General features: G+C 33.6%; 1 protein-coding gene across 1 annotated transcript in view; it reads right to left on the bottom strand.

The window, feature by feature from the left end:
- Positions 1-27,884, bottom strand: part of LOC150093499 (uncharacterized) — a 166,446-nt gene that overhangs the window by 124,148 nt on the left and 14,414 nt on the right. The window contains exons 2-3 of the mRNA XM_090413640.1: positions 865-1,047; positions 257-780 (exon numbers count right to left, since the gene is read on the bottom strand). Coding sequence (XP_090269766.1) covers positions 257-780; positions 865-1,047 — 707 coding nt within the window. The remainder of the gene's footprint in view (positions 1-256; positions 781-864; positions 1,048-27,884) is intronic.

Below are 27,884 nucleotides of genomic sequence, written 5' to 3'. Positions count from 1 at the left end.
TCACACCAATGCACTCTTACTTTTCAGTGTCGAACTGCCTGAAAACGTCTTGTTGCAAATTCCACATGGAAAAGGATTCTAACCAGAATGACCTCTAAGATGTCTTTTCAGATTCGAACTGTGAAAATTACTTGTTGCAAATTTCTCATCGAAAAGGTTTCTCACCAGTATGCCCTCTAGGATGACTTTTCAGACTCGAACTGCGTGAAAATTTCTTGTTGTAAATTTTGCATTTTGCATAATAAAGGTTTCTCACCAGTATGAAAACTTAGATGTCTTTTGAGATTCGAACAGCTTGAAAACCTCTTGTTGCAAATTTCGCATAGAAAAGGTTTCTCACCAGTATGCACTCTTAGATGCATTTTCAGTTTGGAACTGCCTGAAAACTTCTTGTTGCAAATTTCGCATAGAAAAGGTTTCTCACCAGTATGCACTCTTAGATGACTTTTCAGACTCGAACTACGTGAAAATTTCTTTTTACAAATTTCACATAGAAAAGGTTTCTCACCAGTATGCACTCTTAGATGTGTTTTCAGCCTTGAATTATCTGAAAACTTCCTGTTGCAAATTTCGCATAGAAAAGGTTTCTCACCAGTGTGAACTCTTTGATGTCTTTCCAGATTCGATCTGTCTGAAAATTTCTTGCTGCAAATTTCGCATAGAAAAGGTTTCTCACCAGTATGCACTCTTAGATGACATTTCAGACTCGAACTGTCTGAAAATTCCTTGTTGCAAATTTTGCATAGAAAAGGTTTCTCACCAGTATGAACTTTTAGATGTCTTTTGAGACTCGCACTGACTAAAAATTTCTTGTTGCAAATTTCGCATGGAAAAGGTTTCTCATCAGTATGCACTCTTAGATGCCTTTTCAGATTCGAACTGACTGAAAATTTCTTGTTGCAAATTTCGCATGGAAAAGGTTTCTCGTCAGTATGCACTCTTAGATGTCTTTTCAGATTGGATCTGTCTGAAAACGTTTTATTGCAAATTTCGCATAGAAAAGGTTTCTTACTAGTATGCACTCTTAGATGTCTTTTCAGACTCGAACTGCGCAAAAATTTCTTGTTGCAAATTTCGCATAGAAAAGGATTCTCACTAATATGCACTCTTAGATGACTTTTCAGACACGGACTCTCTGAAAACATTATGTTGCAAATTTCACATGGAAACGGTTTCTCTGATGTGGTCTTTCCAAACTTCTCAGGTGACACAAGGTGAAGAATTTCTTTTAGCAGATATCGGATGTAAACGGGTAATCATCTTTCGTGTACCTGTTGATGTGGTTTTTATGATTGAGAATATTGTTTGCCACGTATGTTACATGAAAACTTCTTCAGTCAATGCATGAAGATTATGCCTTTTAAAGGACTGTAGAGTTGAAAACAGAGCTACACATGATAAAATTTTTTTTTCTTCAGTGTGAAATATGAGATCCTTTTTAAGGCTTTGTCCATAGTCATGATTTCCTACAAATTTCACAAACAAATGGCTTTTCTTTCCTGTGAACTGCTCTGATGTGAAACAAAACCTATACTTTACCATAAAAGGCTGTTCCGTATTTCACAAGTGCAAGGTTTCTCCTGCAAGTGAACACTATTTGGCATTTTATTTTCTGAGCGAGAGCAAATGTCTTTTGGCATATTTGGGATTGAAAAGTCCTCTCATTCATGTGAAGAATGGAATGTTTTAAGAAATGCCATTGAGGAAAATGATTTGTTGCCCACATCACAGGAATCATGCCGTTCTCTACTAGGAATTTTGCAGATTGATTTGTGTCAGCTGTATTTGTTCTGAATGCCCGGTAATTTAATCGGGAAATGTTCGTAGTGTTCACAATTTCTCAAATTCAGCTCAAAAGAACTAAAATAGGAAAACTTTCGTTTTACACTCGGAAAAATGATAAAACGTTTCCCAGCATGAGCCAATTTTATGTCTTTGAAGACAGGACTATAAGCAATATGTTATCTTGCATTTTTTGCAAATGAAACTGTGTTCTGATGCATGAAGCACAAATATATATCTTCAAATAATATAAACTCAAAAACTGCCTGTTGCATATTTCACATATCAACAGATTTTCATTGCAGTTCACTATAGCCTTGTGCCTCTTCAGGAGTGTAAACAAGTAAAAGGGCTTGCTGTAATTTTCAGACGAAAATAGCTTCTAGATTGAGGGCATTTTCAGATGCTCTCGAAGATTTGCTGAATCAAACAAATTCTTCTGACTTGTACAGAAGGAAATGTTTTCCCTTCTTCCACATTCATTTTCTGGTGCCTTTTTAGGTTGTCATCATGATGAAAGTTTTTCCGACATATTCTTAGCATGACTGTTTACCTCTGCAATCTGTTATTGCTCGATTGCTCTGCATCTTCTCGTGTGTTTTAAGTTGATCTGATCAGATTTGTGGTTTACTTTCCAATAGATTTTTTTATCCGATTGATTGTGCATGTCCTGGTGTCAGTTTAGGTTATCCTGATATAAAAACTGCACCTTGGATGACGTACAAACGAAATACTTTTCCCGATTTTCATCTCAGTTAAGATATTTCAATAGGAAATTTGATTGAGCCATCTTCACTGTTGCAGAATTACTCATTGCTTTTTGAATTTGTGCCGTTCAATTTATTTCATTCTCATTTTGATGGATTTCCATTATGCCACTAGAAGTGCAACCTACTCGGAATTATTTGATTTTTATTTCAGAAATCCAGCATGAAATGTATCCTACAACTTAATAGTGCTCATACATTACTGCTTATCAGCTTGGTTTTAATGGATTAGTAGGCAAAATGTCTCATGGCAGTAACACTTCACAATCTGTAAAGAAAAATTATGCCATTAATGCTAAATTCAAACTTCATTTAATAAATAAAATATTCTCTAATATTTAATCGCAATTAATATATGAATTTTCATCTACAAATTTAATATTTGTAATGAATAGTTGAAACAAAAATAACAGTAAAACTTTCATTGGAAAATATCAGAGTATTATCGCACTTAAAATGATGATTGCTTTAAAAAAACCTGATTTTGTTTGCCATATGCATCATAACAAAATAACAATCTAAGCAAAGAGCCATGTGGCTGAATTATATTCTGAAGTTGAACATGTTCTCAGGAATAACTCTGAGGATGAATTCAGATATGAACATATTCCTTGTACACATGGAAACTGTAAAATAACCGTCAAAGTTTAAAAATGGCTTTTCAATCCGGGAGTGAATTTCTCAAAAAATACCACTTTATTCAGTTGGTTGTGTGTCAGTTAGACGAGCAATTGTGATTTACAGTTGTAGGTAGCATGAACAGCCATTCTTCTGTTGATATTATTCTCCATTCTCATTTCTTTAGATTTCCTACTCTACATCATTCTAAGGGATAATCACCGTGGAAATACAGAGATTCTTCCAGATCACCCTATTTCTGGCTTTCCTCTTTCGACTAATGTTAACACTTCCTCTAAGGTGTATTTCAGCTGTCCGCTTCTTCTTTTCTCAGGATTTTCTCCTTCCATCCCGTCTATAATCCATTCATTGTCTCCTCATGTGTGCCAGAAGATGATTGTCTTAAATACTCGACTCTTATTTCTTGCGAAATTTATTTGTTAGTTTTCTTTTCTCTGTGTCTTTACTAATTTTACTTGTATTAAATGGTTTTTTCTTTAATACTTATTTTGCCATATTAATTCCTCTTCGTATTTTCAGCGTGCATCATCCATCGTCTTGGATAATTCCTCGAAGATACGAGTGATTTTACTTGGTCATTATTTTTACCTGTAATGAAATTATTTTATATTCCTCTTTATTTTTTTATTTATTTATCTTTTGACACTAACCATTATTTTATAGCATTAATTGGCAGTGGACGTTGATCAATCAACATCCACCGTCCCTACTAAATTCCAAGTGTTGGAAGTTCCACAACATAAAAATTAGGTCACGACTCCGAACAATAAGCGATAACACAAGGGTCTCAATGGCTGATAATCCAAGCTGACATCATATAGCCCAACACTTATCCTGAAAAGTTCCGATGACGATAACACGATCGAAACAGCTCGCACCCGGTTAACGCTCTCCCCTCTCCTGTTTTCCTATAAAATCCTATCCAAAGAAAAGCGCCCTTAAATATAATATATATATTTAATAAAAATACCCAGGTTTTCTAATTAATTTTCCCACCGTGCTCAATCCCCCAACCTTCCCCACCCTTTTAACAGCCTAACAACAGAAGTATGGTGAACGAAGACATACTAACATCCAAAAAAGGTATGTGCAAAATTCCTTCCTCTATGTATTTGTCTGCATATATTTACCTTTAAAATATACTTATAATGCCCTTAGTATTCTTGAGTGAAAAGCCAATGTTCTCAAAATAACAGACACTCCTAAACAAGAACAGGCTAAAATAGCCATAAAAATAATAATTACTATTTATTTTATCTTGCTCTACTACGATGTATGAAAATATACATGTCACGTTCTTATGCTTACATATTGAGATCTACTGCTGCTGGTCGAAATCAACTTTCTGCTTTTATGAACAACACATTAAAATGTATTACATTCTCATTTCAAAGCTAATTTTAAAATATTACAAAACTGTATTCAGTAGTGTTTCAAATGAACTTCTAGTTGTAAAACGAAACAAATTGTTATTTCTACAGTGCTGATTTCAATAACACCGTTTCTTTACCATTGTAAAGGAACCCTTTGTGAGTGAAAGCAACATGAATATGTATATGAAGAAATTATCTGAGACATAAGCATCCTATATGCAATTTATTAAAATTCGTTTGTTTTTAAGTATTTGAACCCCCTTCCCCTCGTTTTATCGATCTGCTACGACTGCTAATAGTAAATGTATTATAAATATCTAGATTCCTCCAATTTCACATTATATACACTTCACATTTGATACGATTGAAGATTTTCGTATTATTATCCATAAAGCGAAGTCGTTCAAGTGCATCGTTCAGGCAATCTACTAAATTTGATTTTTAATAAAAATGAAAATAACATAATCTTGAAATTCGACAGCCATTTTTTTTTTTTTTCAAAATACAATACTTTAAATAATTATAATGAATTACGTTCTTAAAGAACAAATAAAATGTACAGTTGACTATACAAAATTAGCACATAAAATTAAAAATGACATTCGTTTTCCAAGGTAATGCAATATTTAAGTGAATAAAGTATGCAAGGCAATACTTTATTCACTTGAATAAAGTATTGTATGCTGTTATTACATTATGGTGGGAGGTCACTACCCAGACCGGTTTCAGCCTTTATTGAGGCTTCATCAGTAAGTAGCTAGATCAAATTATTACCAAAAGGTATAGCGTAAAGAACTTATATACTCTGCTATACCTTTTGGTATTAATTTGGTCCAGCTACTCACTGATGAAACCTCAATAAAGGCTGAAACCGGTCTGGGTAGTGACCTCCACACCATAATGTAATAACAGCATACATTTCCTAGGAAATGTGTTTTTACATTATGGAAAATACCAAGAATAGCGATCAGAACTTTGCCACCTTTGCTACGAGCTGCCGAGTTTGTACTACGTACTAGGGCTACGTGCATTTGCTCACGCTAGTAGTCACCAATACTTTTATAGTTTACTATACTATATTCGGCACGAAACGCTCTGATTACAATCTTTGAGTTTCTTATTCGGTTTTAAAACAATGTGGAATTTAATATCCCCTTAATTTAAATAATTAAGAAATGGTCTACATGGTTTAATGAAGAAATAAAAATATCTACAAATGAAAATAACAGATAATTGGAACTAATATAAGGAAATGAGAACTAAAGTTAATCAAAAGAAAACAGAAAGTAAAAATCAATTTTGGGAATCATATAAAAAGAATTTGAATATGATTTTTATGGTATACAGAAACAAATGAAGAGATTTATTAATACACTAAAGAAAGAAGAAGCAGAATATATTCCAATATTAAAAGTAGAAATAGAAGAATTAGAAAATTATTTTAGGGATGCTTAAGGGTCAAAGCTGTATAACTGAGAGGAGACTTTGAACGAATGCGGATGGGCTGGCAATTTGGGATTTAGCTAACCAAATTATATTCTTATTGGCTTAAACCATAATACAAAATGTGACAAAATTTCATGCCGCCAGGGGCGTCGCTCAGTTAAACAAGGCCCCTGTTGTTTGCGCCAAAGAACCAGAGTGAACAGCGAAAAGTCTGCTACTGGAACAAATATGAAAACACACCCCAACTCAACATCAGTACTATCAACATAAGAAGCCTGAATGACAAAGAAATGAAGCTAGCTCAGGAATTAGATAAGTACCAGATCAACAATTAGGGGTGACAAACAAAAAAGACCAAAACTGGTGAGATCTTTCTGAGCAATAAATACAAAATGTTATATTCAGGCAATGACAATCAAGGAAAAGCAGGAGTAGCCATAGTATTCAACATGAAATAAGAGGCTAATCTTCTTGAATGACAGACAGTCACAAGTAGAGCGATGTGGGCAAATATCAGAATGGGGAACTGGACAATGAAACCTATTTGTGCCTATGGTCCCAAAGAAGGTAGAAGTGGAGGAATGTTGAAGCTTTAGAGAAAGCAACTGACACAATGAAAAAGGAAAAGTTGGTCCTTGTTGGGGATCTAAATAGCAGAGTAGGAAATGATTGTCTGATATACAAAAATATTTTGGGAAAATTTGGAGAAAAGAGCAAAGCTAATAATAATGGCAAATATCTATTGGATTTCTGCTCAGGACATGGACTTGTTATTACTAACACCATGTTCCAACATAAAAATGTGCACAAATTCACATGGAAAGAAGATGCAAGGAATAAGAAAATTCTCTTTGATATGTTATTGTTGATAGAGATGTTTTCTCCCTCGTGCAGGACACCAGAGTGTACAGAGGATTTGAAATTGGAAGTGATCACTATTTAGTCTTCAGCAGGATAATATTGAATTTCATGATGAAAAGAATAACACGTAAGAAAGTTTTAAAATTAATAAAAGTTGAGCAGCTCTCAGATGTGAACTGTAGATTAAAATACACAAAGATTGAACAAAAAATGAAAGAGTTTGAGAACAGGAACCAAACCTTGGAGATTCAGTGGCAAGCATTGAAGAAAACACTGATTGATTCAGCCAGAGAGGCATGTGGTGAGGTCTTTTGCAAGGATAGAAAAATCAGAACTACATGGCAGACACAGGAAATTAAAGAGGCAGTGAAGGAAAAGAAGAAATCATATCAAAAGTTCATGGCAAATAAGTCAGCTTTTGCTCTTAGAGAATACAGAGACAAATGTAAGAAAGCTAAACACCATGTAAAACTAGCTAAGCAAAAGTCATGGGAGAACTTTGGCAAGAACATAGAATATAAATATCGAGAAGGTGGCAAAATAATCTGGAACTTGTTGAAGAAGCTTAGAAATGGAGGAAAGAGTGCTGTAAAAGTAGTTAGAGATGATAAAGGTGACCTGAAAATAAGAGAAAAAGATATCCTTGAAGTATGGAGTAATTACTTCGAAAAATTACTAAATCAAACAATCAGTGATAGCACAGTGGTAAGAAACACTCAACAGGCATACAGTCAAGACTACATATCCATACTTGAAATAGAAAAAGCCATCAAAGTCTTGAAATGTGGAAAGGCAGCAGGAGTAGATGATATTCGACCAGAAATGCTGAAGTATGATGGTATAAAATCTTACGGCAGCTGCACAGAATAGTTCAGAAGGCCTGGACAGAGGGAAAAATTCCCAATGATTGGAGAAGAGCTCTCATAGTACCTATATATAAAACGGGAAATAAAACTGAAAGTAGAATTACAGAGATATTTCCCTACTGAATGTTCTTGGTAAGATATATGCAAGTATACTTGAGAAACGGCTGAGAAGAATTGTGGAAGAAAAGCTTGGTGAAGAACAAGCTGGATTCAGGTCAAATAGAGGCTGTCAGGATGAGAACTTCACTTTACAACAAATAGTGGAGAAATCATGGGAATATAACAAAGATCTGTATTTAAGTTTTGTCGATTTGGAAAAGGCATATGACAAAGTGCCAGGAGAGAAGCTATTCAATATGCTACATTTATATGGTGTCAATGGGAACATTATATGAAGCAATACTTAGTCTTTATTTTAATTGTAAGTCAGCAGGTAGAAATGAAGGAAGTACAGGAAGATGGTTTGATGTTAAATCTGGTGAGACAAGAATGTACATTTTCCCCTCTGTTTTTCATTATCTATATGGATCACATTATGAAGGAAAGTGGTGTTAAACATGATATCAAAATTGGAGATGTTAATGTCAGCTCTTTGCTTAATGCAGACAATGTTATACTTCTAAATAAATCTGCTACAAATCTGCAAGATTCCCTGACTAAATTGAATAACTGTTGTAATAGATATGGTATGAAGGTCAGCATTAAAAAGACAAAGGCAAAATGAAAATAGGTAGCAGCATTGAAAATATCAACTGCATTTTGAATGGGAAACCTATAGAACAAGTAAAACATTTCAGTTAATTAGGCACGAGTGTTACTGAAGATTGTAAATTAAATATGGAGATAGACAACAGAATCAACAAAGCTGGTATGGTAGGAAGTCAATTGAATAAATTCATATGGAATAAGAGAGAAATTAGTCGGAACAGTAAATTAGCTGTATACAAGACTGTGTTCAAACCAGTTTTAACTTATGGATCTTAGAGCTGGGTCAGAAGTAAAACACTTGACCAAAGACTAGAGACCACAGACATGAGAGTCCTAAGAAAGATTGGAGGCATGAACAGATGGCATCAATGGCAATATCATATTAAAAATGAGGATATTAGGAAAGAACTTGACATTGTCAGCATGCAGGAATGCATTAGCAGAGCTAATCCCAGGTGGTATGGTCATTTAAACAGAATGGGTGAAGAAAGATTAGCAAATCTTCGCCCAATCTACTAGGTTAGCAGGAAAACAACCCAGAGAAAGACCAAGATATAGGTGGATTGATACGGTACAAAGTGCCTTAGACGATACAAATATAAGATCTGATAATGTAACAGACTGATTTGGAGGAAAATTGTAGATAGGAAGTTAGTAATGATGTAAATTTTTCGTGTAGTACACCCCTCGAGGGTACATGACAGGAATTTGATGATGATGAAAATTATTTTAAAAACCTTTATAAATAAATAGTTGAAATAAAAGTAGAACTAGGTAAACAAATAAACCAAGAAGAAGAAAGAAATACAACAAAGATAAAAATTTAAAAAACATAATAAATTTAGTTTAATCCTTTTTAATAATGAAAAAACATTAAATTGAAAATGTAATTAAAAAACTGAAGAGTAGGAAATCACCAGGTGTGGATAATATCAATAATGAATTATTAAAAATGGTAAAGAAATTATAACTCAGAGTTCAGATATACAATCAAATAATAACAACAAAAGAGATTCCTGTAGAATGAAAAACAAAAAGTATAATACCAATAATTAAGAAAGGAGATAAAAAAAAAAAAATCTTCTTCTCTTCTGCTCCTGGTGTGATGAGTTCCTCAGAGACGAATCTTTGCCAATTTTATCTGTCTGCTGTCTTTTTATTAAGTTCTATTATGGAGTTGAAGTGGGTGCTTTTTTTTAATGTTGTCAATCCATTTCGTTCTTGGTCTACTTTCTACCATTTAATAATATATTTGGTAATCTTTCTCGGCTCATTCTTGAAACATGTCCAAACCATCTTAATTGATCTTTTTAGTACACTAATTATTGTTTATTTAAAGTTAAGTTAGTCTCTGACATTTTTATTTGTTTGTCTTTCTGTGCATAAGAAATGCTTTTGAAAAATCTATTGATTTTTCTTAGGCATTTCATTTCAAAAGCATTGAGTTTATCCATTTCTTTTTTTATTAAGATCCACCATTCTGAGCCATTGAGTACTGTGGGAATTATCATTGTATTATATATCTTTAATTTGAGATCTTTGCATAATCTTTTATTGTTTCATATTTTTTTACAGTTATTCATTGTTATTCATTATTGATTCGGTGTTTTATGGTTTTGAAATAGTCTAGATCTTCAGTAATCATTCATCCTAGGTAATGGAACTGCTTTACTTGTTCTATAGAATTGTTACCTATTTTCATTTGGATTACTTCCCTTTTCCTTCCTATTTCCATTAGTTCTGTTTTACTAAAATTGATTTTCATATCATATTTGTTACTTGTTTAATGTAGCATGGCCAGGATATTTTCTAATTTTTCTTGGCTGTCTGTAGTGATAACTATATCGTCAGCATAACGAGTTTGCTTCTGTTTTATTGAATCAAAAGCTTGTTTGAAGTTGATAAACAGCAGTCGAGTTTTTTATTTTTGTCTCTCATAAGATCTGCTAATCTGTTTAATGTGAAAATTGCAATTATTTTGCTTCTCCTATTTCTAAATCCCATTTACTCCACTTCCATCTGTTCTTCATAGGAATGTTTAACTATGTTTTGAAGAATCCTAATGAATATTTTATAGCAGTTGCTTAAAAAGGTGATAAGTCTATAGTAAGTGCAGGATCTGACATCTTTTTTTGTGGATGGGTATGATCTGGCCTGTTCTCTATTCTGTTGCTAAATTTCCTTTCTTTAGTATTTTGTTGAATAGTTTCCTTTGGCCTCGCCTACTCCCGTATATACGGGAATAAAAAGGCGTTAGCTGATTTTTTTTTTAGTTTCCTTAGGTAATTATTATGCTTTCTCCTGCTTTTTCTAGAAGTTCTTTTTGAATGTCATCTATACCTGGTGCTTCATCATTTTTCATTTATTTTATTGCTCTATGTATTTCTTCATTTAGGATGTCTTTTGTGTCAGAAGTTTCTTTAGGGTTGAAGGCAACTTCATCTATATTTTCTTCACCTGCAAATGTTTCTCTAAAATGAATAGTCCATATTTCTTTTATTGCTTCACTGCTACTTGTTGTGGTTCCATCTTGTTGCAATACTGAAATTGGGTTGGGTGAGTATGTTCTGGTTATCTCTAACTATTTCATAAATGGTCTTGGGTCATGTTTCACACATTCCTGCTTTTTCCTCTAAATATGTGATGATTTTTGCTAATCCACAGTTTTTGTTGATTTCTTTTTTTTTTTTTTTTTCAAATTTTTGTATAATATTCTATTTTCTTCATATCTTCTATTACAAGATTACTTTTGGATTTTCTTTTTCTCTCCCATAAGTCGAAAATCTCAGGTAAGCCAATCTTTATTTAGTCTTGTCTGGTATCGTAGGTGTTTTGTTGCTGTTTCTTTAATAATCTCTTTATTTTTTTTTCAAAACTCCAGGTCTGTATCTAAAGCAAGATTATTTTATTTTTCTTTCGGTGATCTCTGATCGTTAGATCTGGTCAAGCTATCATTGCATTTTGAGATATCTACCTTCTTTTGTGTTTGGTGGTTTATTCCCTTTCTTTTGAAACTGATTTTTAGTTTGGCTGATAGAAGTTCATGGTCTGTATCCATGTCAATCTTTTTTAATGTTTTGACATTTTGGAAGGAATGTTTTCATTTCTTATTAATGATTACATAGTCTATTCAGTTTCTGATTTTATTGTTTGGTGATGTCCAAGTGTATTGGTGTTGTGGCCTGTGGTTGAGTAAGGTATTTGTGATTAACAGTTAATTTATTTCACAAAAATTAATCACATCCTCTCATCTTTCATTCATCTCTCCATGACCAAATTTTCCCATTACTTCTATTTTATCTACAGAGTACTGAACAATCTTTTAATTAAAATTTCCCATAATAATCAGGATATCTCTTGCTTCTTTGCCTTATTTCTCCTTGCAGTTGTTCAAGAAACAGACTATATTCTGCTTCTTCATGTGATTGGTCTGGGACATAAACCTCTATTATTTTTATGAATATTCCTCTTCCTTTTGCTCTTACAGAGACGATTGTAGAGGAAATTGATCTTATCCCAACTATTGAGTTTCGGAACCATTTTTTAATGATTAGTGCTACACCGTCACTGTGATGGTTATCTTCCATTCCATTTAACTTATGAATTAGCGATCACTGCAGATGCTCAGTTATAGGTCTTATGCGATGTGTAGTGTGTATTTGCAAAATGTCTACTCAACTCGCCCCCCCTCCCAAAGGTTAAATCTTGAGCGCTCGGCCCCCTCCAAGATTAAATCCTGAGTGTGCCACTGGGGATAGAGACGGAATTATCGATGAATTGTGCGAACCTTTGGTTATCAGTTTAAGTGAAAGTGATGGCGATTCGGACACCGATTCAGATGACTCTGAAGATTAAAAGAATTTGACAATGGTATTTTTTTTTTGCATGCTATTGGCAATCACAAGTCATAAATAATAAATCAGTTTAGGACATTAAAGCGTCTCAGTTCTCTCAACTGTAAGTTTAGAATATCTAAGTTCATTTGAAATAATTTCTGTTTTTCTGTATAATTATTTTCATTTTATAGAAAACTTTCTTAAAAATAAACTTAGTTACATTTTTGTTTTATGCTATACCTTTTTTAATTTTATTAACACTCTACGTACATCTTTCCAACTGTTATACAAGCAAAATAGTTACACTTTAAAAACAGCAACGTTCGTAAAAGGAAAGTTAAATTTTCCGACCTGTTTTTTTGGAAATTTGGAAATAAACAAACTCAATTTGTTTATTATTACATCCCAGAAGACACACTGATTACCCTATTATCGGAATGGATTCTCCTTTTTCTGACATGCGCAGAAGTGTTGAGGGACCTCTAATCGGTGGGCGAACTATAATACCTAATGCGTGAAGGAGAAGATAACAACGTAAATGAACGAACCTAAGTCACTCACTAGCCTTGGCGATCTGTGTTATTCGTAGTTTTCTTCAATTACACCTGAATTTTTATTTTGTTCTATTTTTAACGATAACAGTTTCACTCCTCCAACAATGTCAAAAAGAAACAACTGTGCAAAACCAGAAAATGAGCAAAAGAAATAAAAACAAGTTAAGGCTCTGTTTAGAGCAGTGATGGCAAACTTTTTTACCCAGGTGTGTCACACTTTTTTTAATATTGACGTTGTTGATGTGCCACTTGCATACAGGCATTATAAATGTAACTACATACTCATAGATGATAACTTATACATATCATATTAGGCTATTTATTTAATAGGACATTGATATAAAATCTATGAATTCATATTATACAATTAATTTAATAAACTGAAATTACAAACTTACATCACATTTAATTACTTTTCTGTTGCTGACTCCTGGTAGAAAGTTCTTTCAATGGACAAATCTACCTTCGCCTTAAAAGGGAGCGATCTTACACGATTTATCGCAGTTTTTTCATAAGAATACCAATATTTTTCAACATCCAAGATGTGTCACCTGAAACCCTCGAGTGTGTCAGTGCTGACAGGCGTGTCATAGGTTTGCCATGTTTAGAACCTAGTTTAGAGCCTTAGAATGAAACTTCCATTTCATCCACTCCTACAGGCACGTCACATCCGGTTGCCAACGGAGATGCGTTACCCAGTTATGCGTCCGCTGCGATCTCCAGTAGACTCCCGTGTTAACGAAATAACCGTTCGGAAGGAAAGAGTCCGATTTTAGAAATGCAATCATTCAAAATATGCTGATGAATGTCCTAATTTTCTTTGGTAGCCTGTCATAACTAAAAGCCAGAAAAGTGCATGATATGCAAATTTTGAAATTTAATACGATTACGTAGACGCAGTGGTGTCAGGGCTGAGTGACACATTTGCCTGCGACCACTGTGCAGTAGTGGAATGCATACCGCTTCGGACAAAGTAAGTTACCCCTGTGAGCTTCGTTGCTCTCTAAATTTTCATGTAATACATTGACAATTTCTGTCTTCTGATAATTTTTGGTTCTCACTTTCACTCAGTTTTGTGCTATAAAAATGATAGCTTTGATACAATTAGAGTTTAATCACCTTATAAAGTCTTGTTTTCGCATACTTTGCAGCATATCGCCAATTCCTAATATTAGCACACGCCATGTACATAGGTCCGAAGGTTATGGCACAACTCCGGTTTATAGATCTTTTTCATTGACTTCTTGGATACTATAAAGGGCACACAATAATCACTTATATCACTTTGTGGTTGATAAGGTGCAAGACACACTAAAATTTACTTACTAATTTGCAGTTAAGCACGTAAAGAATAAGTAAACTGGGAGACTACTTACCAATACTTAGCCACCTAGCTTTCAGATTGAGCACTTCGCTAAATTACTCCAAGAAATGAAATCGACTTGTTTATTCCAGTGCTATGCGCGACACCTATCACAGTTCATTAGTAAATTCAATTAGATGAAGAACAGTAATATAATATAAATTATATATTTAAGTTAAGGGATATTACATCCCATATTGTTTCTTAGCCGAATAAGAAACTCAAAGGGTTTCATGCCGAATATAGAAACTATATAAAGTTCGGCGATTCCAAGCGTAAGCAAATACCTGGATAGTGCAACACCTGACCCATTTGGTAGTGCAAACTGAGGCAACTCATAGTAAGGATGAAGCAAGCTCCGATCACTATTCTTGGTATTTACCCATAATGTGAACTTAGTTCCTAGGAGCTGTATTACTGACCTACATTATGAGAGAAGGTCACTACCCAGACCGGTTTCAACCTTATGGGTAAATACCAAGAATAGTGATCAGAGCTTGCTCCATCCTTACTATGAGTTGCCTCATATTGCACTACCAAATGGGTCAGGTGTTGCACTATTCAGGTATTTGCTTACGCTTGGAATCGTCGAACTTTATATTGTTTCTATATTGGGCATGAAACTCTTTGAGTTTCTTATTCGGCTAAGAAACAATATGGGATGCAATATCCCTTAACTTAAATAAGTTCATGTCGCCAAATTGAAGCCTTTGGCTCTTCGTATAATTATAAATTATATATTTTACGTATAGTCGTCAAGCAATTAATTCCACGGTCTTGGAAATGTCGATATTTGAAATGGAAGGTCTTAAAGAAACAGGTGATGAAAATAATTACACTTCCATTTTTACTGTCTTCGGGATAATCTGAAACTATCATTTGCCACAACCCAAGGAAATGCAGTTTTAATGAAGATCACAAAAATTCTTCCACAAAATATTTCAAAAACCCATAAAGACAACACAGAAAATCCAAGCATAAAAAACATCAAAAATCCAAGCAAATAACCCAACACTAATTCTTACAAAAAAAAATAAATAAAATAAAATTCTTTCCACATTATCTTCACCAAATATTGATGGACTGAAAAGCAGTATAAACGGTTTGTATTGCCCACATGTGGTCATGGAAATCAGAATAACTCTCCCTATGATAACCCCATAGGTTATCATAAAATAAATAAAATAAAATTCTTTCCACATCTTCACCAAATATTGATGGGCTGAAAAGCAGTATAAACGTTTTGTATTGCCCACATGTGGTCATGGAAATCAGAATAACTCTCCCTATGATAACCCCATAGGCAAACCACTTATTGAAGAGGTTTTTTGACCCAAGGGCAGAACTTTTGCATTTACCAGAACTAACATACCATGCCAAACTATAAATCCTTGAATATCAACTAACTGAACTTCACTGAATTTTTCTACCAAATCAACCAGTCCTTTTCATATTCTGTCTTATTGCTCTGGAAACTCCATCAAACTCTAACCTCTGCAGCTATCTCCGTCTAAAACTGAACTTTATGCAGTCGAAATACTGCAATGGTAAGTTCGACCTTCTTCTGGACTTCAAGGTCCAAAATTCATATTGGTTCTACTTCTCCAGTTTCATCGATCAATCAGGAACTGATGTGGAGATGTTTGTTATCCGCGATGACCTATCTCAGATCGCCAATCTTCCTACCAGAAAACCTGACAGTCCCTTGCACTATGCAAACACACTTGGCCTCTTCATAACAAGCTACCCATCCAGGTATATACTGTGGTTATCAGTTCTCTTCTTAGTAACTAGGTAATACAAGGGTGCCATCTAAGAGGATCTCAGTGAATTATATTCTTCCGTCTGATTGTCCGTCTATTGCTTCAGTTCTTCTCATCCAAACCCCTGCCTAGACAGAATAACCAAAATCATTTTAACAGAAATAAAGGCTTTCGTCTCTTATTCCACTCGAAATTCTCAGCCACCATTGAAGCTGTGGTTCACAAAAAAGTGCATCAATTCTGTAATAGAAAAGTACCTTTGCATATTAGGGATGAGTGAAGGCAAAATGTACTGTTGCCCACAATAACTGCTCTAAACCTCGCAACAGTCATAAAAGATTCATCACCAATCGAAATCAGAATTTTAAAGGGTCAAATTCTATACACTCGCCTCATGCCCAAGGGCAGTTTTCTATATCCTGATGGTATAGAATATACCATCAGGATATGAGAGTATAGAGAGTATATCACATAAAGACTAACACAACTTACTGGAATCAGTCTTCTCTTCCAATTCTTGCATTAATGATCTGGAGAAAGGTCACTTACTTTCAACAATATAGCGCTGTTCATGGCTTCAAGAGTCTTCTGACAAAAAGAAAATCCGAAGAGTCCTTATTAACCTGAACAGAAACATAGCATCTGGTCTTGATACTGTTCTATCTATTGTTCTAAAAATTATGCCTCAGAACTAACACCTGTCCTGTTTTGCCACTTGAATCAGTCCTATTTAGCTCTCGTCTACCTTGCAACATAGAAACATGTTCACATCCAGCCCATTCCAAAGAAAAATGATTAAAGCAAACCAAATATGCAATCCAATTAGTCTCATTTCTATTGTCTCTGAAAAAAATGGAGTTTATCAACGAGCAACTTTTGGACCATCCATAGACATATCAACTAATCCTGGCCAATAGTATGAATTCGTCTAGTCTCTATTTACAGCTGAATTTCTTGACCATAGATAAATTTGCAGAAACTTACATTGTTGCTCTCGACATTTCAGAGACATTTGATTGGGTTTGGCAAAGGAGCCTACGTAACAAAATCCATCTTATGGTCTGCCTTACTCACTCTGCAACTGGATCACTAACTTTCCCACTGCTTGCTCACTACATATCACAGCAGATGGTTTATGCTCATCAGATTTACCAAAGAATGTAGGATTACCCCAGGGGTCTGTTTTTTCATCTTTCTCTGCCTCTTTGTATATAAATTATCTGGTCTTTTCCAATGCTATCAATAGCTCTGCAGCTGACAGTATACTCCATTCCTCCTTTTCATTCCAGATGCCTTCTAGTACTAGAGTATTTGAATCCTCATTGTCATAACCAGTGACCTGAACTCAGTTGTTACAGGTTTTCCAGTGGGGCAAGGACAACATTTTAGGTGTCAATGTCACTAAAACTCAGATCTGTCTGATCTATCGCATGAAAGACTCGCACTCCTACCCTCTTGCCTTCAGTAATATCGAGATATCCCAACATGATCAGATTTCTCTTTTTGCAATGATCTGTACGTTCTTTCTTGGCACAACCATATTTTAGTAATAGTTTCTGCATCCTCCAAAATTCTTTTTTTTTTTTTTTTCGCAAAAGACATTATTTTAGACCTCCACAGATCCTCACTCTATACTAATCCAAAATCTAGTCAGCCACGGAATACTGCTTCTATATTTGGTGTGGTACACCAAGCGTCTCTCGAAAATTACTCGATTTTAGAGAGACTTCTCTGGATAGAATGACTGATTCCAGTCATTCTATCCAGAGAAGGGCAAGCTAACTAATCAGTGATCATTTCTTAAGTAACCACTTCAAACCCTCTCTCAAAGATGTTCAGTTTCTGTCTTGCGCCTCTTCTACAGATACTTTCATGCACAGTATAATGCTGCATTGATACTAATATCCAGCCTACTTCGAAATCATTAGAACAACGACAATTGCTAACAAATATTAAAGACCTTCTTGGCACTCACCGAACCGACTTCACTGCCTCCTCTTTCATTCCATCTGTTTCTCTCCTTTGGAACAATTTCGACCACTATTTCCTCAAAGAATAAAACCTCAGTTGTTCAAGCAACATGTGAACAGATTCCTCCCTTCTTCTATTCCTCTTGCCTACACACACACAGCGCTAATGTGCTGTATGTCTTGTGGTCATTCGTTTCTGGAGCAGATGTAAAAAATGCTATCGGAATTAAATTTAACTGGCCGTTCTCATTGGCAACCACTTCACGCATCCGATTCCAGTCATTCGCCACTCTCGTATCAAACAATCTGAACCTTACATCTCAACTAACTACACTGTTACTGAATTGCCAACCGTGATCTGTTGCTTCTCAATCAGGAAATTCTTTCAAAAACCTGAAAGCACCTTGATAGGAATTACAATTGAATGCTCTCAACCACTTCTACATCCTGAAGAAACCAAATGACAAAATCTGAGCACAAATTCTAGATTTGGATACAACAAAGCTTTATAAAGGGGAATGGGAACTATTTCTTCGCTATTAGGTGGCATGTTGTGAAGTATCCAATTGATCTGATGTGAAGTTTTGCCAACTTTTGTAAGAGAATCTGTGAAATTCGTAGCCATGTCAGCCATGATCTCCATATCTTAATCCAATTGATGAGGATATGGATGTCGTAACTGCTTCTGATTTACGTTTAACCAACAAACCTCTTTCTCTCTTCGCTCGTTTCTCCAGATGTATGAAAAAGTTTATTCTTGTTATTAGCAATAGTAGTCTTCTAATGTCAAAGAAGATTTTCTCTTATAATTTTATTGTTTTACCTGTTAATTATTCAAGATTAATGAGGTATCTTTACCTTTTCAGAGCAATCTAATTCACATTACCATCGCCATGAACAAAGGGAAGGAACAACGTCTGTTCCTTTTATTGAACATGTCTAACACGTTCTTGGATTCGAAACCCAGAGATTGGGAACCCGATATTTCAATCTTTAGAGTGACATTGAGTAAATGGAAATAATGGACATCGGATCTAAATTCCACTTTCTAACATATATTCACACTTCGGGTCATTGATAAATGGTATCGCACTTTTTTGCCGAAATTCTTATATTCCTTGTCGGAATGAAGAAAAGCTGTGTATATAAATAAACCAGTTGATCCTTGTTTATAAATAAGGTGTCATCTAAAATCATCCAGATGAATTATTTTCTATTTTTAAACAAAGTTATGCACCGATATTTTCAAGATTATTATTATTATTATTATTATTACAAAAATAAATCTCAATCAGAGATGGCGCTGTATATAACTTTTGATGCAAACATTAGAGAAGTATTAGTGTTTGTATTAGCATTAGTATAAAATCCAGCGCAAAGAAAAAAAAGCTCGTATAGCATTCATGCCACAACATACAGAATATTCTCGAAGAAAATGTCCCAATTAAATGCTTTTACTGAATAAATAAAATGAATAATATGTTGTAACGTTTATATTTCCGATTATAACAGACAAATCGGCCATTCAGAACACACGCAATTTACAGACAAAAAATACTAGTTGTGGTGGGCGATAGATGGCGTTGATGGAGATGATTCGTAGTAGAAGTTCGATGTAGTGGTTGAGACAGTTGTAGGTATCCTCCCGCGATGAGTCTTTGGACTCCTTGGAGGTGTCTGGAATAATAATAATAATAATTACCCGTAAACATCAGATAAGTATTAGTTTTGGTGTCTCTGCTACAATACATTCTGGAAACTAAAATAATTTTTCAGTGAAATTGCAACTTAGTGAAGCACTTTATTACTTCATGTTGTTTGCTTCTTTAACAGCCTTGTACTGCGAATAAGAGGTGAATTAGTTGTAGTCTATCTGCTTCATTCAAATCCACTCTTATTTAGTTTGTTTTAAGTTTGCTACCTACCAAATCGAAGTGTTTTCTTCGTAAGATTAGCCATTCATTTCACTTGTCGATCTAGTCGCTAAGCTGTCTCCGATGGGGAATTGAACGTAAACCTAAGAGTAGGCTGAATGTATTTCCTTTAGACAGAAACGGGACATTGGGATGGTAAAAACGGGACGCAGGGTTACGTAATATTTTGTATTCATGAACAGTAAGACGATAAAAAAAATATTACAGAAACATATTGTTCTTACCATTATTCTTCAATGACAGAACCCATATAACAATTTAGGTAGACGTAGAGGGGGGGGGGGTTCAGGTAGGAAATAAACTCTATAATTTTGTCTTAAACAGCACAATTTGGCAAAAAGTCCCGCACAACGATTGGAAAAAGTTTGATATATTTTAATACATTTTGTTTTATTCAAATCCTCTATTACTTCGCCCAATATATATGGTGATGAAACATTGATAATTATTGTTTCTGCTTCGGATCCATTGCTACACAGCTTGTCCAGTTTAATAATTTCGAATGCTTTCCGGAGATTGTCATTAAAACTGCAGTTTCGCCTCTCTGATATTCCAAGGACTGACTTAAAACTTTAAAAATTATGAAATTTAAACTACCGGCATTGAATAACAAAGCCGACGGTTAGCATACAGAAAAAACAAAAACTAACTCTACAGCAAAACAGACGCAGCGTCTGAGAGGCGCAAGTGTTGCCGACATGCATTTTTTTATTTACTCTGAATAAATCACTGCAGATATCGATATTTCGTATCGAACAATGCGACTCCATGTTATACAAATTACTGGTACCCATGATATTGATGTACGATTATAAGTTATGAATAAGAAGTTATGATTGACCAATATTAAAGTATAGTTATAGTTTTTATTAAAAACGGAACAAAATTGACATTTTTATCAAAACGACGGGACGTACGGGAAATACGAAAAACGGTACTGTCCCGTTTCAAAACGGTACGTATGGTCAGCCTACCTAAGAGACACGACTGAAAAAAGGCCAATGAGTTAAAATGGCACGGAAAAGGCTCAGCACCTCAATGCTGTATCTATCCTACATCATACTCAGATAAGTTTAACACGAACCTGTTCGCCAATATCAGACTGGAACAACAGCATTGTAAGGAAAAATTATCACAAAGTGGTGTTCTGGTTGTAGCATCAATTCAGTAATTCTAGCATTTGTGATTACTGTACTCTAATAGCTACGTTATATTATTATACACGTTCAGTCCTGTTGTAATACTTTTTAGGCTAAATTCTGTCGTTGGCTGCGCTATTTAATTCTTTCTACTACCCTGCGTTAACTCTGCTTTGTCTTTGTTTTCTCTTTCCTTAATATTCGCGAATTGTCAGGCTGCTGCAATCTACCTATTTCCACTATATCTAATTTCTCCCACTCTATAGTGTAACAAATTTATTTGTTTTACGATTGTGCCATTAGAGTATATATTGTGTGCGAGAGTATAAGATCTTAAATCAAAGACAAAGTAGATATCGTTTGTTTTCCCCGCTTATATTTATTCTTACTTTAAACTAGTCTTGGCTTAATTATAAATCCCACAAACTTCTATCTTATGCAGGTTCGAAGTTTTTAGGGTACTGCATTGTCAGAATCAGTCCAACGGGTTGTTCATAAGCCATTTAATTAAGTCAAAAGCAGTGGTAGTCCATACATAAGCACTGGGACACAGTAGCACCCTCAAGGAAAAAATTAAAAAATTAAATTTGTTTTTGTTTATAAATAACAACAATGCCTACAACGTTATATAAATGCAGTACAACATCTTAAAGGTTACAGCTTCAGTTGTGACATTGATTCAATAGTTAATAATTGGAATTGTTCGATTTACGATTTAGATTAAAAAACAAATGCTCTGTGACCTAACGCCGATATTCGTTCGCGCTTGTCATTGCACATTACGTCATTCCCACACTGCTCAAATGGCAGGTAGTAGGGCAGACACTAGTGACCAGATCAAGATCAAGAAAAGATAAGGAATCGTGATGTGTTGGTTGATGACGTCATGGGTATGGAATATTTGGAATTTCCCTGTGGGCATATGTGTCAATGGCTTCAGTTCTTGTGTTTTGGTTTGCGTTTAGCATTATGGGTGATGATAGAGATAAGGATTCGTGTTGTCATTGGTGGGACACTTTGAACCAGATGAAGATCAAGATAAGATAAGCGATCATGACGTGAATGTTTGTTGTTATAGAGAATGGAATGTTAGGAAATTCCCTGGGGGTATATGTGTCAATGTCTTCAGTTCTTGTGTTTTGGTTCGCGTATGTTATTATGGGTGATGGTTGAGATAAGGATTCATGTTGTGATTGGTGGACACTTCTGACCAGATCAAGATCAAGATAAGATAAGGAATCGTGACGTGAATGTTTGTTGTTTTGAGATGTAGATAAGTGACATGATTTGTTATTTGTAAATAAGTGATGTTATTGTTTTGAATGGGAAAGGGAGATATATTAGTGGATAAGGAATCGTGTCATGATTGGTGGACACTTCTGACCAGATCAAGATCAAGATAAGATAAGGAATTGTGACGTGAATGTTTGTTGTTATTGATTTTGGAATGTTTGGAATTTCACTGTGTCCCTCGTCTGTCGGGAACATCACGTGGTGTGTTCGGTGATATTTAGAGATAAGAATAGTGACACTACTTGTTTGGAAATTCAGATTTTCGAGATTTTCTGAATAATTTTATTTATATGCTGTGTCACTCAACCATACAGTTTTTTTTCTTCTATAGATGGTTGCACAATATATTTTGAGGTATTTTTTTACTGTTAAAGGGTGGGAATTCTTATAGTATGTCGTGATGGCGGGTGTGATTAGGTTTTCTGAATAATTTAATTATAATGGTGTCCTTACACACACACATACACACACACACATACACACATTAGACATGAAAAGTTGCTAATGTATCCATTTTGATACTCTAATATCTACCCTATGATTATTCTTATGAAAAAAAAAACTATTCAGTATTAGAATTACACTTACCAAAATCATACGAGCAGTGATTATTGAAATTACAATTATCAATTGTTATGTTTAAGTTAAAAATTACTTACAGCTTTCCAGAATGGCTCATCTAAATACAAATATTCCAAAATAGTTGAATTTTATATCCAAACCACAACACAAACACAAAAACCACAAAGAACGAAATTACTGGAAATACTGTAACCATGAAATAGTTGAGTACTTATTCCTTGAGATTACAGAACATATATGCTATGCTATCATCATGAGCAATATCCCCCAACAAGCAGTTTTCTTCAAAGGGTCTTTCATGAAGATGGCATGAGTCACATTAGTAAATTGCAGTATTGTTCAAAAAGTGGTATTTCCTCAACTTTGGATATTTCTCAAATACTTACATATGACTAAGTGATTAGCATTCATGATTGCAATGACACATATCCTAAAATTATTCATTCTTCATCACCATCAGAATTTACTCGTGTAGTAAATTAATGCTTACATTTAATTTTTTTAAAACCAATATTGAGTATTAATTTTACCTGCGATTCCTTGTGCTCTTAACCTATTTGTGTAACTGAAATTTATTTATTTATTTTTTTCTTTAGCATTAGTAATTTTAAGAAACGGATATTTACAAGAAACAAGGTTTTTGAACTAGCCCTCGAGTTTTCTTTTAGAAATTTCTTTTCCCTGCACAACAAATAAATAGTTATTTCTTATTATTTCAAATGAATATTAGCTCTGTAATATATACTTTGTTAATTTCTATGTTACCTTTTATTTGACTGTAATATTATTAACAAATGGATCTGTAAAATTGTCAAATCCTTACAGTATTGTAACTTTTCAGGTGAAATCTTCTCCACTAAATTCTGTCTATTAATTTAATACCTGATTATTCCTTTTGCTTCCAAGAGTTGAATATTTCAAATGAATATTAGCTCTGTAATATATACTTTGTTAATTTCTATGTTATCTTTTATTTGACTGCAATATTATTAACAAATGGCTCTGTAAAATAAAATAGCCAAATTCTTACAGTATTGTAACTTTTCCAGTGAACTCTTCTGCACTAAAATTCTGGCTATTAATTTAATACCCGATTATCCCTTTTGCTTCCAAGATTTGACAGTTTCTTGAAATATTTGAGGACTTGCATGAACAAATAAGACTTTTAATTCAATGAATCAAAAAAAAATCTCTGGTTACTTTGTGGCATGAAATTTCACATGGAAAAAAAATTGTTATCCTCCTTCTTAAAGTTGTATAACACATCAACAACACCCAATTGTTCATTGAAATTTACATATTTTATTTAAATAAAATAGTATTTACAAATTGTATTTACTGAATCTAACAATACAGAAAATAAATAAATTGAAAAATACATCAAAGGTTCTTCCATGCTTGTGGAATTGCCATCATATGGTTTTGACAATGTGACTCTCATCTTAAAGTTAATTTTTCATTGTGTTCGTTGGGAATTTATTACTGTAGTCAAATTAAGGGTGTATATTTATTTCTTTGAATCCAATACATATACTTCTGAGAATTATTAAAAGCACAGAACCTTTCGTTATGTTTCCAAAAGCATTTAAATGTACACGTTATGTTTTCACGTTTTTGGCTTCCAATTTCATTTAAATCAAGAACAGGCCTTCCTATTAACCTCATTAATGTTTTTGATTTTTCTCTTCCTTTGGCAAGTAATATATGATATTTCCATGTTGAGTCTATCATCCAATTTCTTAGTTTGTCCAAAGATAGTGAACCAATTTCCCACTTCAGCTGATGGTTATATTTTATTAACCAAGAATTCTGTTTTTTAACTCTTTCAAGTAATTCTTTCCAACTACAATGTGATTTTGTCAATGCATATCTTACACTAATTCTATCAGAAAAACAAATTTCATTAGGAAATAAATTTGAACTCTTATTCAAAAGAAATTGTACATCAATTATAGCAAGGGAAAAAATGCAATGATAACTGAAAATTCGTATTTTTCACCCACTGTTGATTTTTTACAATCGTTTTCCTTCATTCTTTTTCTTCTTTTTCTTAGATTACTTCATATGGCACTACAAATAAATAGTTATTTATTATTATTATTTCATTGATTATTAGCTCTGATCATATACCTTATGGTAACTTTCGTTTTACAAAATTCTACACAATTAGAACTTTTCACAAAGAAACTTTCAAAGAATTTGTGGCTCATCCATTATTTTTACATTACCAAACACAAAACAGCAGCTGCAGTGGATGAACGATTACCTTAAGTCCAAAGTCACTCGACTGTATGATATTTTCTTTATAGTAGTGTTTACACTTACCATGCCCTACCCTAACCGTTCCATCAAAAATGAACCTTTTGCACAGATGACTCAACGACATGTTTTCACATGCTGCTGGATATACTGTTGGTGTATTTTTATCTTACTTTGTGTGGGAAAAGGTAAAATTTGTATATGTGTTATCTGGAGAGTACAAACTTTTTTTCTATACCAAACTTTAAGAGTTAAAGTCACGTTTTGGGTTAATTAGGTGCTCTCTCTATGTTAAATAACCAAATTCTAACAGTTCGGATTTTCGATTATGTCAACGAATTGTTTTCAGATAACTCAAACAATGTCAATAGGTAGCATTAGACAATTTCAAAAATAATCAATACATGGATATTAGTTTTCAACACTTTTTCCCATCCTGGGATTAATTCAGAGTTGTGATTTGTTTAAAAAATAATTAAACAGAATTGCATTAAGATATAAAGTTGTGGATTTAAATATCAAGATCTAATCAGAATAACTGAGTAAAATATTCACTGTGGAAAAACACAACATCAAAAACACATCTTTGTTAATTTAAGTTTACAAATGCATATTTTATTTTGCTGAAATATTATTTACAAGTATATTCACTGAGAAAAATTCGAAACATGTAATTACCTAAAAATATTTCACAATATTTAGTTTAGACTCTTAACATTTTCCAAAGAGTTCAATGAATAAAATTTTTGTTACTCACTATTTCTTGGTTACATTACATCAAAATAGCTGGTCATGCAAAAGAATTTTTAAATCAGATACCATGGTAACCACACTTCCATACATTTGATATTATGTCAGTCTGGAAATGACACCATCCCTCCCTAAACATTCTGTGTATTCTTTTGTCAGCAAATATACACAACAGTTTTTGTAAAATGTTCGTAAATGTCCCAAAATAAAGAATCTTTATCGAATTTTATAAAATCTTGAAACTCTAATTTTACCATTGATGAATTTTAAATGATTAGCAACAATTTTCCCCATGATACAGACAGATGGTAATTCAGTTTCCAAAAATAGTAAATGATTATCAATGTCATATATTTTTGGTGAAAATCTCTCAGCTTCTTCACAACCAATTTACAGTCAAATAAAAGGTAACATAGAAATTAACAAAGTATATATTACAGAGCTAATATTCATTTGAAATATTCAACTCTTGAAAGCAAAAGGAATAATTGGATATTAAATTAATCGACAGAATTTAGTGGAGAAAATTTCACCTGAAAAGTTACAATACTGTAAGAATTTGACTATTTTACAGATCCATTTGTTAATAATATTACAGTCAAATAAAAGGTAACACAAAAATTAACAAAGTATATATTTCAGAGCTAATATTCATTTGAAATAATAAGAAATAACTATTTATTTGTTGTGCTGGCAAAAGAAATTTCTAAATGAAAATGCAAGGGCTAGTTCAAAAATCTTGTTTCTCGCAAATATCCATTACTTAAAATTACTAATGCTAAAGAAAAAAATAATAAATAAATTTCAGTTACAGAAATAGGTTAAGAGCACAAGGAATCGCAGGTAAAATTAATACTCAATACTGGTTTTAAAAAATTAAATGTAAGCATTAATTTACTACACGAATAAATTCTGACAGTAATGAAGAATGAATAATTTTAGGATATGTGTCATCACAATCATGAATGCTAATCACTTAGTCATATGTAAGTATTTGAGAAATATCCAAAGTTGAGGAAATACTACCTTTTGAACAATACCGCAATTTACGGATGTGACTCATGTCATCTTCATGAAAGACCTTTTGAAGAAAACCGCTCGCTGGGGGATATTGCTCATTATGATAACATAGCATATATGGTCTGTAATCTCAAGGAATAAGTACTCAACTATTTCAAGTTAGAGTATTTATAGAAATTTCTTTCTTTGTGGTTTTTGTGTTTGTGTTGTGGTGTGGATATAAAATTCAACTATTTTGGAATATTTGTATTTAGATGAGCCATTCTGAAAAGCTGTAAGTAATTTTTAACTTAAACATAACAATTGATAATTGTCATTTCAATAATCACTGCTCGTATGTTTTTGGAAAGTGTAATTCTAATACTGAGTAGTTTTTTTTTCCACAAGAATAATTATTGGGTACATATTAAAGTATCAAAATGGATACATTAGTGACTTTTCATGTCTAATGTGTATGTGTGCATGCATGCGCACGTGCATGTGTGTGTGTGTGTGTGTGTGTGTGTGTGTGTGTTTAAGGACACCATTATAATTAAATTATTCAGAAAACCTCATCACATCCACTCTCATGACATACACTAAGAATTCCCACTCTTTAACAGTAAACAAATACCCCAAAATGTATTGGAAAATTAGTACCACTATCTATAGAAGAAAAAAAAATTGCGTTTGAGTTACATTAGTATATATAATTATATTATTCAGAAAACCTAATCACACCCACCATCACGACATACTATAAGAATTCCCACCCTTTAACAGTGAAGAATTACCCCAAAATGTATTGGAATATTAGTACAACCATCTATAGAAGAAAAAAAAACTGTATGTTTGAGTGAGATAGGATATAATAAATTTATTCAGAAACCCTCGAAAATGTGAATTTCCAAACACATAACGTCACGATTCTTATCTCTTAATATCACCAAACACACTATGTGATGTCCCCGACATACGAGGCCCCCAGCGAAATTCCAAA

Source organism: Typopeltis vanoorti, chromosome 24 (assembly GCF_054136105.1).
Source record: "Typopeltis vanoorti isolate ZY-2024b chromosome 24, IOZ_Tvanoo_1.0, whole genome shotgun sequence".
In the NCBI taxonomy this organism is placed as follows: domain Eukaryota; kingdom Metazoa; phylum Arthropoda; class Arachnida; order Uropygi; family Thelyphonidae; genus Typopeltis; species Typopeltis vanoorti.
This window is presented reverse-complemented; position numbering and strand designations above follow the sequence as displayed.